The sequence below is a fragment of the Musa acuminata genome, chromosome BXJ2-1, assembly GCF_036884655.1.
Source record: "Musa acuminata AAA Group cultivar baxijiao chromosome BXJ2-1, Cavendish_Baxijiao_AAA, whole genome shotgun sequence".
In the NCBI taxonomy this organism is placed as follows: Eukaryota; Viridiplantae; Streptophyta; class Magnoliopsida; order Zingiberales; family Musaceae; genus Musa; species Musa acuminata.
In genome coordinates, this window is record NC_088338.1 from 10,372,236 (window position 1) to 10,387,895 (window position 15,660).

General features: G+C 39.2%; 2 protein-coding genes across 3 annotated transcripts; both read right to left on the reverse strand.

Moving 5' to 3' along the window:
• Positions 1-512: 512 nt before the first annotated feature.
• LOC135598877 (nucleolar GTP-binding protein 1-like) lies at positions 513-4,813 on the reverse strand. Of its 2 annotated transcripts, XM_065093296.1 has the most exons (3): positions 4,701-4,813; positions 829-2,921; positions 513-692 (listed from the first exon to the last, which is right to left on the reverse strand). In XM_065093296.1, the coding sequence occupies exon 2, from the start codon at positions 2,859-2,861 to the stop codon at positions 831-833; it is 2,031 nt and encodes a 676-aa protein (XP_064949368.1). In that variant the 5' UTR covers positions 2,862-2,921; positions 4,701-4,813; the 3' UTR covers positions 513-692; positions 829-830. The 2 variants fall into 2 exon arrangements, with proteins under 2 accessions (XP_064949368.1, XP_064949367.1); XM_065093295.1 differs by having other exon boundaries at positions 617-2,921.
• Positions 4,814-7,396: 2,583 nt separating this feature from the next.
• On the reverse strand, positions 7,397-8,674 carry LOC135598878 (bZIP transcription factor 11-like). The gene has a single exon (XM_065093297.1). It carries the CDS (start codon positions 7,993-7,995, stop codon positions 7,552-7,554), a length of 444 nt encoding a protein of 147 aa, XP_064949369.1. The 5' UTR covers positions 7,996-8,674; the 3' UTR covers positions 7,397-7,551.
• Between the last annotated feature and the right edge of the window lie 6,986 nt (positions 8,675-15,660).

Below are 15,660 nucleotides of genomic sequence, written 5' to 3' on the forward strand. Positions count from 1 at the left end.
TTTTATATGTCACGGAGTTTGCCATATTAAGATGTGGGTGAGCTGAGCCTGTCAAGTGAATGAATGCACAAACTTTCTCATGTTAAGATCATATCCTTGGATGCAACATATTGAGCCTGTTTTAGTTTCCATATGAACGTGCGCACTAAATTATTGTACCTTCCGATTTCTTGAAGCAATAAATATCCTCCCAACATTTTCGTCGTGCAGAAAGGAAAGCAAAGTGCCACCCCCAATATATAATCAAAATCTCATCTGTTTGATGCTGAGAAAGGTTGACTCGGGGCTGATGTTTCACGTCGTTAGGTTGGCAACCAAAATAATATCAATTGCATCGAAAAAACGAGACTATTTCGACCAATATTCACTCCACCCGCAAACTAAGATCGAATAAGCTGAAAACTAAACAAAATGAATCTGTCAAACCTAATGTTCGAAAAATCGAGACTATTTCGATCAATTTCCACTCCACCCGAAAACCAAAACTACTCAAGAATAAGACCGACAACAGATGAAAGAGAATCCACATTTTGTGGACAAACAAACATCGTTTTCTAATAACAAGAAACCCAAAACTGCTCCAGTACATTTAAAGAAGATTGTTAACAAAAACATCTGGATCTGGCACCATAATGTGCTTAGTTAAACATTAACAGTCCTCACTCTCAATCGAACTGCGCTCATACTTCCATCTATCACAGGAACAAAATGGAAATAACACAATATGTTAGTATTGTTTTTCTCTGAACTCGGCTGATACCACTGATCAGACTGCTTAGATAAACAAAAGCATCGGAAAACAAAAGATACCATCAAAAGTTTGCATACCATTAACGCCGGGTAGTCTTTCCAATCGAGCGCTTCCCAGAGAACAAATGCTTTGGCTTCAGGTTTGGAATTACTCTATCGGCTTCTCCCTTGCGAGCAGCCTTGTTCCTCACCTTCACGGACTTCTTTGCTATCTTAATTGCCTTGAGTTTTTGAGCTGAGTCTTTGAACCCTTCTCCAGGAGTGACTTCACCAGGTGGGCGTGATTTTGACCTAGACCTCGATCTTGAGCTGGTACGCAGCTTCTTGTTAGACAGTTCATCATCAATATCCATAGCTTCTCCTTCTTCACCTTCTCTTCCCAGTGATCTCTCACGCTTACGACCTCTCCTAGTGACAGACCTACTCCGTGCACGATCGATTGCTTTACTGGGGTCTATTCCCAGAGCAGAGAGCTCCCTTCCCATCCTCTCAGATGTGTATTTCTTGTCTTTATCAAACTTCCTCGGCACAATAGGACGGCTCTCAGCGGTGCTCTTCTTCATCCTATGCTCTTGGATGAGCAAGTTCTTCTTCCGTCTGATCTCAGCAAGAAGCTGTTGCTCTTCCTCAGTCAATTCTTTTCCATCCATCTCAAAATCTTCTTCATCCGCGTTTGCTTCAAGATGAAGACCCTCTTCTCGTTCCAACTCTTCCAACCTCAGCAAGATGTCGGGATCAACAAAATCATACACATTGTGCCCATCAAGAATCTCTGGCATAATGTCCTCCTTCCACTCTTCATCAGCCAATATATAATGCTTCCTTAAGTTAGCAGAATAAACACCAGCTCCACCATTCTCCTCTTCAAGATCCTTCTCAAGTTTCCTCTTTCCCTTTTCCTCATTAGCCTTTGCTCTAGCTTCCAAAACAGCCGGAGGAATACAAGGAGGGCGCTCTTTTGTATCACGAGGCTTTGGAATCGCAACATGAAACCTGTTCAGACAATCATTGATCTTTTTAGACTTCATCTTTATCTCCACCCGCTGATTCAAAAGCCTCTCACAAGCAGCATTCTTGACAGCTATTACTCCCTCATCCGTCATGGTACTCATAGTCAACAAGACTTCGTCATCATTAGAGTCGCCACCTTGGGCCAAAACAGTTTTGATGGCCTCGGTCTTCATCTCCATTACGAATTTCATGTCCTCCTCAGAAAGCCCCTCCAATGGCTGCAGATCGATCTTGTTACAAACGACAATCAATGGCTTGTTCATGAACAATGACTTGATGCTGTGGAAGAGAGCTGCCTGCTGTTCTATGCTGTAGCCACAGGATCCAGATACGTCCAGGAAGAACAAGACTGCAGCTTTTAAGTGCGCCAGGGCTGTGATACTGCACATTTCTATGATGTTCCTGTCCTCGAAAGGTCGATCTAGGATCCCAGGAGTATCAATCACCTGGTAACGGAGATATTTGTAATCTGTGTGGCCAACAAACAAAGACTTTGTAGTGAAAGCATAAGGCTGCACATCGACATCAGCCCTAGTGATTTTGTTCATGAAAGAACTCTTTCCAACATTTGGATACCCACAGATTAAGATGGTACGGGTATTGGGGTCAATTGAAGGAAGCCTAGCCATGTGCTGCCTTATCTGCTCCAAATAAGCCAAGCTAGGGCTGATGCGCTTTATAACCGTGCACATACGACCTAGAGCAGCAACCTTCAAGCTCTTGCACCGGTACAATGAGTCTCCATACTTAAGCAACCTCACATAATCTTTCGCAATCTTCCCAACAATGTTCCTAGCCGTGTTAACCTGACCAAGAGCAAGCTTGTAGTGATCTTTGTTATACAGCACGTGGAGCAGATCCCCGTAAAAGGGGTGAATGTCATCCAGCCGAGGAAACTCATCAATGATGGCAGACAGTTTCTCATGAAAGTTCTGCTGGGTGAACTTCACCTTGCGCATGTAGAATTCACGGAGACGGGAAATGGCATACCCTTTGTGGACAACAGTTGGAGTCTGGCGCTGGGTGCGAGAGAGGATGATGTCAATGAAGTCCTTCCCAGAAGGGACAACTGTGATCTTCTTAAAGTTATACTGCACCATCTTTCCAGTATGTGAACAAGACCAAACTATTTTGTTTTAACGTTTTAGCTGTTGCCTTTCCTGAAGACATGAATTTTGTAAGAATGGCAATAAAAAATAGAAAGTGATAATTCTCTATAACCAGGTAAGATAGATTCGAAGGATATTTTAACTTTTCTTGCTAATTATAAAGATATGAACCATACTAACTGAAATAAACATTATGAAAACAAAAATGTAACCAGTAGCCGCACTTAGATCAGAATGAGGTCATCCCCTCTTGAAACCTTTTAGAAAAAGGAAGCTGCTTTGGCATTTCTTTCCATTGATAACAAGTACATTTGGATTAGGTAGTAAACGATTAATTCATGAAGCTGAACTTCATCAGATATGTTTTAGCCTTGCTATACAACATAAACCTGAATGATAAGTATACAAGAACAAATGGAATTCTGCATCCCAATTGTCTTCCCACTAAATAAAGGCCTGTTCGGGAAGACTGTCTAATTCTAAGGAAAGGATCAGTTGAAAGAAACCCTATAATTGTTTCTGCAAGACCAACATATTTTGAGAACCAGTAAATACTTCTGCTACAAAGAAGGGATAAGAAAGGCAAAAATTCTCGTGCTTTTGATATAGTGAAATGATCTTCTTCGGATAATTCCCCAAGACTTGGTATAATGGTCCTGTCCTTCGGTTCTTTGTAACGTTGTGAAGTTCGCTTCACTCTTCTCTCTCTTTGCTATCTTTCATAATGTTCCTCGCCAACGATCCGAGGTTGTAACATAGTTTACCTTGAATCTAAAGAAAGTAAAGGATCCACTGCTGGAGAAATACCTTTGGCATTCCTAATAGTTAATCGGCTGAAGGAAGAACCTTTCCAAACTACGGGATTGGTCTCTCCCCTTACTAAACCTCTATCTTAAAGCCCTTTCCCCATTTCATTTCATAATCTTAAGGTCCGCTTTCAAGCGCTGCTTTGGAATGTGGTGTGGGTCTATTCTGTAATGAATTGGCAGAAAACATGACAGAAGAAGGCATTTTACACCTTTTCCAGTACTGCTGGTATCAAAGGCATATCCAGGACGCACAAAAGGGTCACCATCATCCAATGTGTAGTAATCCAAAAAATAAGACAACACAGAGATCAGTTCAATGAGATCAATTGTTTCATATCTCATGAACACAGCACGGAGAAACACCAATTTAAACCTATTCTAGCAAATTACTTGAGGGATTCGCTTCAAAAGGATAAATAAAGAAAATAACCACGAACAAATTTTAGTCGGTAATGCATTTTATAAACAGACCTCTTTTGTATTAATTCTTAACTTCACTTTGGCGCTGATCCGAAACATGAGACGCAAAGAGACCAATTTGTGGCATCAAATGGTTTATATCTCATGAATAACAGCACCCAAAAACACCAATTTATATTCTCTTCTGAAAATCTACATGAGGAGTTCGTTTCAGAGAGATTATCGAAGAGAAATAATCACGAGAGCAAATTTTAAGCAGTACCAAGAAACAAAATTCAGTCTTTTTCTCGATATCATCTCACAAGATCGCATCAATATAAGCGAAAAATCATGTATACCCACGGGAACTAATCATGAGAGTAAATTTTATGCAATACCAAGCTGAAAAATCCCATCTTTTTTCGACATCAACTTTCAAGATCGCATCAACATAAGCAGAAATCATGTGGACCTAATTGAACTAATAAAGAGAGTAAATTTTAGGCAGTACCAAGCTGAAAAATCCCGTCTTTTTTGGGTACCAACTCAAGATCGCATTAAACGAAACAGAAATCAGGTGATGGAGAATTAGTAAATAAAGATCGAAAGGAGTGAAGAATACCACACAACGGCCGCCGGTAGCGAGACGGTTAGGGTTTTGCCGCAAACCACCACTCCGCGCGAAGAGGGTGAGCAAGAAGCGGGTTGGCTAAGAACTTTATACCGTGTGTCCACGATCCGAACCCATTAGATAAGCGGGTACCGGGTCGAGACCTGCATTGTAAACTGGGACACCGTATCAGAATCCAATAAGCTCATGGAACTGATACGAGGAAACATATTAAGGTTGTTAATTATACTCACGAAGATTCGCCCCCAATAGGATATGGATATGACGATGAGAAAATAGATGTTAATTATATTAGGAATGTTAATTATATGCAAAGGAATTAAAAATGAAGCACGTTGTCATCCCCAAACACATATAAATAATCCCGATTCGGATTCGGATTTCACGACGTTGTTGGACCGAACTCGGAATTCCAGCCGACCCAGACTCCATCGCTAACGTCGTTAACGGAAGACGTTCGGCTCGACTTTAAGTAAGGCTTCGGCCCGGTTCAATTCGCTAGTGCCGAATCCTCCGGTCCAAATACTGGCAATTTGCTGTAAGTATTAATACATGGGGGCAAAAACAGAGGATAGAGGAAAGCTTTGCGGCAAGGAAGATTTCGGATGATCGATTGAAGCTTTGCGACACATCACTAAAACCATCTATGATATTGAGAAGCTTTGCGACACATCACTAAGAGGTTCAACAATTCACTAGCAAGTGTAGAGCTAACTGTTGGGAAGAAACATGTTAATGCGGAATAATTCTTTTCCCTCTTTGTGTATCAAAATAAGTTCCTTATCAAAATACCAACTTGATATCAAAATGCTAATATCAATGCATAAATAATAGAGCAATAAATCAATCACACAGTGAGAGCAAATTTTTTTTACGTGGAAAACTCAAATCTTTTTTACGTGAAAAACCTGGGAAAAACCACGGGACGGTAGTCCACCTTAAACTTCCACTATCAATAATAATGATAACAGGTTTACAGTAGGTCTTCTCTAGAATAACTAGAGGATCAGAATAACATCAAGAACATAGATCTTGGCTCAAGAATAGCATATCTTCAGCACATAGGTGGATCTCCTCCGAAGAGAATTCTAGGTCTCACAAAGTGGATATCGTAGGAAAGTACCTTAGAGAGGGTAAACTGTAGATCAACACCGTTAGGATTATAGAGTTTGCTACAAGGATTCTCCACATAAAGTACCTTAGAGAGGGTAAACTGTAGATCAACACCGTTAGGATTATAGAGTTTGCTACAATGATTCTCCACATAAAATTTGGGTCGAAACTGACAACGTTTGGCCACAGATCGTCAAGCAGAAAAACTCAGAAACCTTATTTTCTCTCTCTATTTCTCTCTCCTCTTTTCTCTGCACGCTCTTACTCTAATCTCACCTTAATTTCGTTCTCTCTAATCTCCAATTAGTTGATTTGGGCTTATGACCCAAATTGTCCAAGCCCACGTATGGACTGGACGCAACACTAACTCATAATGCAAGAATTAAGATGATGATGATGATGCTGATCTAATGGGCATTTTGACCTGTGCACTGTTAGCATGCACTAACTATTCTGCTTCTGCTCGTTCATGCAAACTGTTGTAGCTGTGCAGTTCTTCCTCGAAAACCCAAATCACGACCACAGAAGACGGTCATTCTTTGGAATCTTTTATTCCTGTCATCTGCACTTGTGTGGGTGAAGAAACATGAAGCAGAGTGCTGCTGCCATTTGTTTCATCAAGTTGTTCTCCACCTACCGAATGCCCAATGAGAGGATAACTACTTGGGACTCTCATCTTCAACCTTTGCTCGTGATCAAACTTTTAGTGCCACCGAGGTCTAAAGTCAATCTGGTACCGGAATTGACACCAAAGACGACCAGAATTAAAGACATGCAGAACTCCTTGGTGTCAATCAAACAAGCGTACACGATCTTCCCTCACCTTTGTCCAAATCCTTCTCACAAATGGCCTCCGTCATGCTCTCATCACCTTCTAACTCCGATTAGGTTTCTTAAGCTTTTCTCAACATGCACGACAGGAGATCTCGCCATCCCACCACGCTTTTGTACTGATGGTGGGATATATAGTATTCTATTGCAAACCCATCACCTAAATCCTTGCACTTCTCTGCCTTTACTTCTTAATGCTATCCCTTTGAGCAACCTTTTTCTTAGAACAAGAAGGAAGAAGAAGAAGTATGATTCATTGCATAAGCAAACAAAGAAAAGTAATGAAGAAGCAACTCACGTGTTTTTGTTTTTTTTGTTTCTGTTTTTTAGGTACATCTCATGGCCCATTGGCATTCTTTCTATTTAATCTGCAGACTGAAGAATTCTGTTCTTTAGGAAGATATCTTGAGAAGGCATATACAGAAAGAAGATTCTGGATGAGTACTTCTTTTCATCAACAAAATGTAAAAGAATTAAAGAACATAAAATTAAAAAAAATACTGAAAAAAATTATAAAGAGTGACTCTTTTCCATCAAATTTCCATTGCAACCAAATGAATGCTGAAGTTAATTTCCTTCAGTTTGATCAAACCAAATCAGCAGTTCTAAAGGCAAGCATATCTCCTGAATATATCTCCTTCATTTCAGATTTGTTTTATTGTGCACTGCACTTGTATGTGTATAATGTGTATAAGTGCATGGTCTATGAGAGAGAGAGAGAGAGAGAGAGAGAGAGAGAGAGATTTGCAGAAATAACAATAGATTTGACATAATACAGAGCACTGATAGATGATGTCTTCATCGTCTTCCACCCCAAACATAAAACAAATAGCAGGCACAAAGGCAAAAGACATGACCATAAACAAACACCACAAGCAACAATCTCTTTTCTCATCGGTCAGTAGTAGAACATGCTGTCAGCTGAGGCCATGATGGGCTGGTTCATGTAGCTGCAGTTCCATGCACCACTGGGGGAGGTGTCAGCGACACTCATGTTGCTCACGTTGAGGTAGTCAAGGATCTCATCAAGAGACTGCAGCCTGCTGCTGAGCTCCATCACCCGAGCCCACAACACCGAGTTCTCATACTCCACCGCAGCATAATGCTGCTTGGTGAGGCTCAAGTTCGTCAGCAGCTGCCTATTCTCCTTCCTCAGCTGGTTCGCCTGCGCCATCAGCTCATCCACATGCTGCTGCTTGCGCATCCGCGACCGCCTCGCGGATTCGCGGTTCGATATCATCCTCTTCTGCTTCTTCTGGTGCATTATGGCCTGTAGATCCTCTCCTGAACCAGAATTTAGCGGATGACTGGATCCAGAAGATGTCCCATCGGGAGAGGCCATGGAAGATTTGTGTCTTTTGCAGTACAAGAACAACAAGCTAAGTGTTCGTAGTGGTGTTAGAAGTTCCGAAGCTAGTGATCTTTAGGAAAGACAATATCTTGGGTGGAATTTTAGCTGATATATATGTAGTTTCTGAGGCTCTTAGATCTCACAAGTTCATGAGAACACATAGAACCAGTAAAGGAAGACCACGGAGAAGGATTGAACGAGATGGGATCTGCGCCGGAGAGTGGAATTGATCATAAACCCAGAGAGAAGGATTTCACTTAGGATAGGCGACATCAATCAGAAACGTCAAGAGAAATAAACGATGCATGAGCACAAACAAAAGAAGAATTTTTAGCTCAGAGAAGTTCGGATCTTCGAACAAAGAGAAAACACTACGCCTCCCTTGTTCAAGCTGCAAGGAGGGATTTTTTCACCAAGGATCAAGCAAAGGTCAGATTTTGATGATGGTTTCTCGGATTTTGCGACAGAAACAGTAGTTCCTGAGAGGAAATTGGACAGCGTTTCCCCTGTGGATTGCTGGAGCACAAATCCAGGCAAAGCCAGAGGACCCTTAGAATAGAAAGGCACCAGAGCAACAGGGAAAGAAGGCTGCAGAACAGAGCAGCAGAATCTCGATAGAGCTAAGCAAGGGAGAAGAGGAGAAGGGGAAAAGGGAATTGGAGCCTTGGGGAGGGGTGGAATTTATAGAATGAAAACGAGGAAAAGGAGGAGAGAGAAATAAATATAAAATTGAGAGAAAGAAAGAACTTTAGTATCTTTTATGAGTGTCTGTCTGGAGTGAGTGATTCCTTGCAAGAGGTCATCGATGACATTTGACACTGCCACTTAATTCCATTATATCAGCCCAATTATTCAGCAACATCAATAAGGATGATTCAGGCAACCTCAAGGCATTAAAGAACGAGTACTTTTCTTGTTCTTGCATGAAAGAAGATTGAGATGAATGCTCCGCTTGGGTAAGAAACTAGACAAGCTAAGGATGATGGAAGACAAATGCTGCAAGATTGCCATAGATTTGTCCATGAGTCCCTTGTAGAGATATGAAAGCAAATCACATAATGTAAGAGCACCCATAAAAGCAATGAGATGGTTTGTAGTAATGGCTTAGGTTGTGTCCCACTTCACACCATTAGATAAAATGCTCTCTCTTGCCATCAACATTTGTTCAGGAATTTTAATTTGCTTTCAGGATCTTATTCAATGCAACAGTGCCTATTACATTTCTCAGCAGTCTGGCACTCTTTTGAGTATGGTTGGATACTGTGGGTTCTAAGCACAAATTATTAGAAGCATAGATTTTTGTGGTTTGCATAGTCTCATTGCTAAGATTGCCAAAGACAGAAAAAGTTTGGACTCCAAATTTGTGTTCCTTCTTCCATTAAAGATTTGAACCACAATGAGGCTTCAAGCTAGAGATTTCTCATGTATTTTTTTTTCTTTTTTCACTTCTTCTATTTATGAAAACTTGAAACTTTTAAGATTAAAATTTTTTGTCAAATCTTGAATTGGACTGAGTCTTTGAGTTAGCTCAACTCTGATAAGTTTTAAGAATTCCAAGTTGGATATGCAACTTGATGGTAAGAAGGGCACTGGAAGATTGATAAGGGAGATGAAAAGGTTTTCTTGGTACCCTACATTGTTGACCACCCAGTGATGACCATACAACTCACTTGGACACTTGCCCTAATCTTGAGCAGGAAACATCCAGGTAAGTTCAATTTGATCACATTTGAGAATCACATCTCGGTAGGTATTGCAATGAGCAGCCAAAAAAGAGCATGATGGATTGTATCTCAGCTCACCATCTTGGAAAATTGTGAAGAGGAGGAACCAATGAGAAGCAGTGCTTTTGTCTTGTACTGCAATTGGGTCCAAAACTTGAAAAGGAGATGGTGACATTTTATAAGCTATTTTTTAAAAGCAATCTTAGTGAGTGGAAAAGAAGATGGTGAAAGGAGCAAGGTGCCACCAGAACTACTCTTTGAGGCCAAGTACTTCAAGGGTAAGTAAAGGATTTTATGGAAGTCATGAGCTATGCTCATTGTTATACTAGACTGAAACTTTGAGGTCAGCCTAGTGAGACAAAACTGTGCCAGTAATTGAGAACATGGTTCTGGACCTTAAGGCATATATCAATGGGCATCCATGGCCACCAGTATCAGTTTGGGTGGGAGCACATAGCAGAAGCCATGCTTTTCCTTCAATCACCTGGCAGATATGTCTGGTGACTTTTGTCAGTCAAGGATTCTTGTTTGATCACACTCTTTGTTCTGCCTTTTGTGTTTTGATAAGGGAAAGAAATGATCATCGTTCCTCAACTCTTCTCATCATCATACTGCATGCATCATTGGAGTTTATCCTGAGTACTTCTCCAGCACTGGAATGAATAGTGTAGCACTGCCACATGCATTCCGAGATGCTGTTGTATGAAGACTTTGTCAACTTCAAGATGGCTTTAGGTAGAAGATGATAGTGATGTGAAGCATGAAGACAACCGCAGTGTTGAGAAGTTGCAAGAAGTAAACATGATATCATGACAGCAGCTGACATTTCTAGAAGGGCTGCTGCTGCTGCTGCTGTTGAGCTTTGAAGGAAGCAGTCGTTGCAGACAACAGCCATGTATAGCTCATTATTTAGCTCCTAGTATTTTATGATTAAGATGTGGAGCACTTGACTCCCACCACAGAAGCTAAACTAATAACCCCTCACACTGATGGAGGATGTAAAGGTTCCTCCCACCACCACAACATTACGCTCCTGTAGGTTCTTCCCAGCTTTCAAAACATGCAGAATGGTGGAGGTGGAAATGAAGAACAAAACCCAAGCAGATTTCATCTAGCTGACAGGTCCATGGGAGCACAACACAAGGACATCGTCAGTGAGTTGCAACTTTGCAACTTGCAAGTGGATTCTGAGAAGTATCCTCTTAGTTGGATCCCAACTGGAGGCACAACACAAAAGCTTGTAACTGCACATTATGTACTGCAATTGGTTCCACCAAAGATGATGCACTGCAAATGGGCCATTACCACTGTAATGGTGGCTTCTGCTTCTTGTAGTAACATGGAAATTTGCATGCCAAAGAACTCAGGCTTCCAGCTTTTGATTTAAGGCACTGTACTACTGATTCCACCTTTCATTATTAATTAATCTATCCATCCTCAATCAAGGTGACAGCACCAACCAAGATGTGAAGTATGAACAGCATTGGTTAAGAGTGGCATATGAGTTTGTTGACAATACTTGTCTATGTGTTCATCATGGGGCTGTGAACTCCACACTGGTGGTCCTCCAAAGAAAGAGATTTCTTTTGTTCATTTGTTTTATTTAGCAAAGGGATCAAATTAAGAGTTGGACTGTGGGTTTTCTCTTTCTTGCTTTTTCATCCTTGATTGTGACCCAAATATAATAAACACTCAGTGATGAATAATTAATATTATAAAGCTATAATAAAATGAGAACAAAGAGAAGTATGGTCCAAATACCATAATCCACATGATATAAATTCACAAAAGGTAGAACAATGTATTATTATTTGTCATAAGAAAAATAGTTCAAAGTTACAGTAGAAATGCTCTCACATATGAAATATCAGAGCAAAATAATATTGTTAGAACCATGGATTACAAATGCATACTACAGAATAATGAAAAAGACATAACCAAGCACTTAATGCCTAAGATAAAAAAAAATAAAGGGAAATATCTTGGACAAATCTATTAAGGAACATATCATGAAAAGGCAAGTGCACCTAAGTGTAATCTCATTTTAAGATCCTTGAGTGAGACAAGCATTTCTGGCACTGAGATCAGACATATGATATGATTATTACCCACTGTAATGTAGTAAACCATAATGCACTGAGCTCAGACATATGACATGATTATTACCCATTGTAATGTAGTAAATTTGTGAGAATGATTGGAAGAATGGTAGGAGGTGGGAGGGTATCATGTGGGCCACTGAGGAAAAAAATAAATGAATGTAAGCCAAAGAAGATGACAAATGAAACATCAAATAGCAAATGTACTACGGATTCAGTAGGTACTGCACCAGATCCAATACTTGAGATCAATAATCTCCAAGAAAAATTCCAAGCATGTGAGGCTAAAAAGAAGATGACAAGAATGAGACTGAATAAAAGGAGTGTGTGTGTGTGTGTGTGTGTTGATGGATGGGATTTGGAGAGGAGCAGTGCTCATGAGTTCCATCTTCCGAGGACTATGCTTGTCGGGAGATGCCAGCTCTAATTGCACTTTGAAATGTGTTGTATGTCGACCACTTCCTGCTGCCTGTAGTTTCTTCAAGCTTTCTTCATGGATTCTCTGATCGACACAGAAGCCATGGGTTGTAGTGATTCCTTGGCACAGTGAAATGATGTAAGGTAACCAAAGAAGACAAGGTTTGGGCGGTTTGTGGGGTCAGGAGTCGCACCATGAGAGAGAAATCCATGGAGAAAAGGGTGGCCAAGCTTTCAAGGGTTGTCTGTGAAGTTTGATTCTTTGTCTCAGGTTTTGATGTACTCCAAGGTCGAAACAGTTACTGCACTACTGCATCGCCTTTGTATCTTTCACCACCTTTAGCAGCCAAGATCAGATCCACAATCTCCTTTTCATCTGCAGTCTGCACGAGCATGCAGTGGTGAGCATGTGCTCCACAGTGGAAGAAGCCACAGTGCCATGAGAGCCACACCTTCGTTCCTCCTGCACACCCCCACATGGAGCATCTCCTAAAAGCAGCTGAGGTCCTCTTCCATCTTTTCCATGGTAGATCAACATCTCACCATCTGTTTCATGGGAGTAAAGCTATGGCCAGCTATGACCTTCCACCAAAGATCATATATATGCTCTATGTTTCTGATGTATCTCAAAAATATTCAGCAATGGAAGAAACATATCAGCCAAACCTGAATGGTTCTACTGATACTCTACATATAATCTCTGTTACACAACAAGAGATGTACTCATGATAACCAACAAAGAAGGAAGACCACACTATCAATTGCATGAAGTTTCTGCCATTAGCCTCTCTCTCTCTCTCTCTCTCTCTCTCTCTCTCTCTCTCTCTCAAGAAATAGAATGAGGGAGGCCTGACACTATGAAATAGAAGACATGGGCAACTGTACTCAATGTTGTTGGACTTCTCAGAACTCCTACAAACAACTAAAATTGAACAAGGTACAAACTAAACTAATCAAATATAGAAAAAGTGCATCAACAGCAAACCTAAGTCTAATAAATCAGAACAATAGGACCCAAATTTAGACCAATTACTTAGTAAAAGACACAAACTGGCTTAGTTATAGCTGAAAGCCTATGACTGAGTTGAGAAGAAAATCCAATGCCTTAATCCTTTATGAAGGAATCATTACCTACACTTCATTGTCCTATTATCTACAAGCAAAAATCCATCCAAAACAGAGGATACACTTCCATTTAGGTGACATCTGATATTAAACCACAAAGTGCAATGGTATACATGAAGACATCTGATAAAAAGAATAGAAGATAAGAACTATTGAAGAAGTTTTATTGAAAAAGTGAAAAAACTTAAATACATTAACATGTCCGGAAAATCTTATCTTTTATTAATCACAATCTTTGATGATATACACACTCACAATTTGAGCTGCATAAACCTTTTCCAAACCCCAACAGGTTGAGTATATGCAGTGGCCAGTTGTGGAAGAATCAGAAAGGTAATAATATCCCATCTTACCTAATAAAAGATTAACTAATATAAGTATGAAAGATGAGCTTAAAACCTCCATTGACATTGTATTGATTTTTATTACTCCTCTCTTCATGATCCTTCCCTTTTCTTGATTTCCTCCTGAAATAGACCTTTTATAATATCTAATTTTTATATATTTTACTCCAATACCGGATGGTATGCCGTCTTATACCAACATAATACCATTGAATAACACAAAAAAAATTAAAATAAATGATGATATATCATTAATCAAGTTATAGATTTCGATATTGGTATTTTATCAGACCAATAAATACTCATCAATATATATTAGTTTGAACTTGTGTGATCCAATCAACACCCAATTGACAAACCATATGATCAATGTTGCAACAAAATTTTGTGTCTCCAAAGGTAGAGAAACTGTATATATATGAGTTTATATCCAAGACCATCTTAGGCCATCTCAGACCAAAACAGTAGGCCCAAGACCACGGAACTCTTCTCGATTTGAGCCTTATCCAACTTTCATTTCTTGAGCAAATCATTCGGGTCTTAGTCCATTTATTACATTACTATTCTAACATATAGAACAGAGAGAGAGAGAGAGAGAGAGAGAGAGAGAGGAAGAACAATTAAAGTCTTTGAGCCTTATCCAACGTTCATTTCTTGAGTAAATCATTGGGGTCTTAGTCCATTTATTACATTACTATTCTAACATATAGAACACACAGAGAGAGAGAGAGAGAGAGAGAGAGAGGGAGAGAGGAAGAACAATTAAAGTCAACACAGACAACAAGGTGCTCTAGTTCAATTTAGAGAGAGAACAATTAAAGTCATCGACTATCCTAACTATTTAAGGGTGGCTATGTGTATATTTTCCCATCATCTGAATCTATGTAATGCATAAAAACAAGATCACTAAAATCTTCTCGTAAATTATTCTTCATATTGTCTCATTTTATATCTATACTTCTCCTTTGAATATGTTCATGTCATTTTATATTATTTTTTCTCCATTTGTCCTCAATATATAACTTCGATTTCTTCCTCTTAAAAGTCTTCTTTTTTTTCTTATTTATTTTAATCTTAGAAACAGATCTGTGATTTCTAAACTTATTGTCAATACAATATTGTTTATTTACTATTTACAAAATTAATTTCATAGTATTTCCTTAATCTATATATATATATATATATATATATATATATATAGTTATTTTTAACATCTCGATCCTTATATTTTTAAAAGTTATATTGAGATTTCTATACTTACGAAAGTAAAATATTTAACTTTGTTACTTCAACAAAATCTCTCTCTCTTGATTTTTAATCTTATAAAATTATATTTTTAATAGAATATCAATATTTTACTTTTATAAGGATAAAAATTTCAATATAACTCTTTAAAGTGTAGGAATTTAGATATAAAGATAACTAATTGTAAGGAATAATTTATAATTAGCTTGTGTGAAAAAGAAAAAAAATATTGAAAGATAAGTGGGGTCGACATAATTGATAAGGTGGTTCCCATGCAAGGTATATAATACCGTACCGTATCGATGTTTCGAGGTTAGTTCAATACGGTACGATACCAGCATATCGAGCGGTACATCAAGGCGTACCGAATGGTACACCAGGATTTACCGAGTGATTTCCTCTTACTGTAGCACTGTAGCACGGTTCATCTGGTAGCGGATGGTCCACGTACTGATATGCCATTGGACCAATATGTACCGCCCGTATCGGACAGTATCATTCGAAATTACATACCATGTTCCCACGTATTCATATCAATTGATTAACTAATAAAGGAGAGGTATTTTAGTTCTAATAAATATTAATTCCCTTCAAAAGCTTTAATACGATGATAAAATATTTCAGATTAAAAATTTTAGAGATTCAAAGTAGTGACAGATAACGATGGTGGATAGTGTCTAATCTAGATTTTTTTTTGGTTAG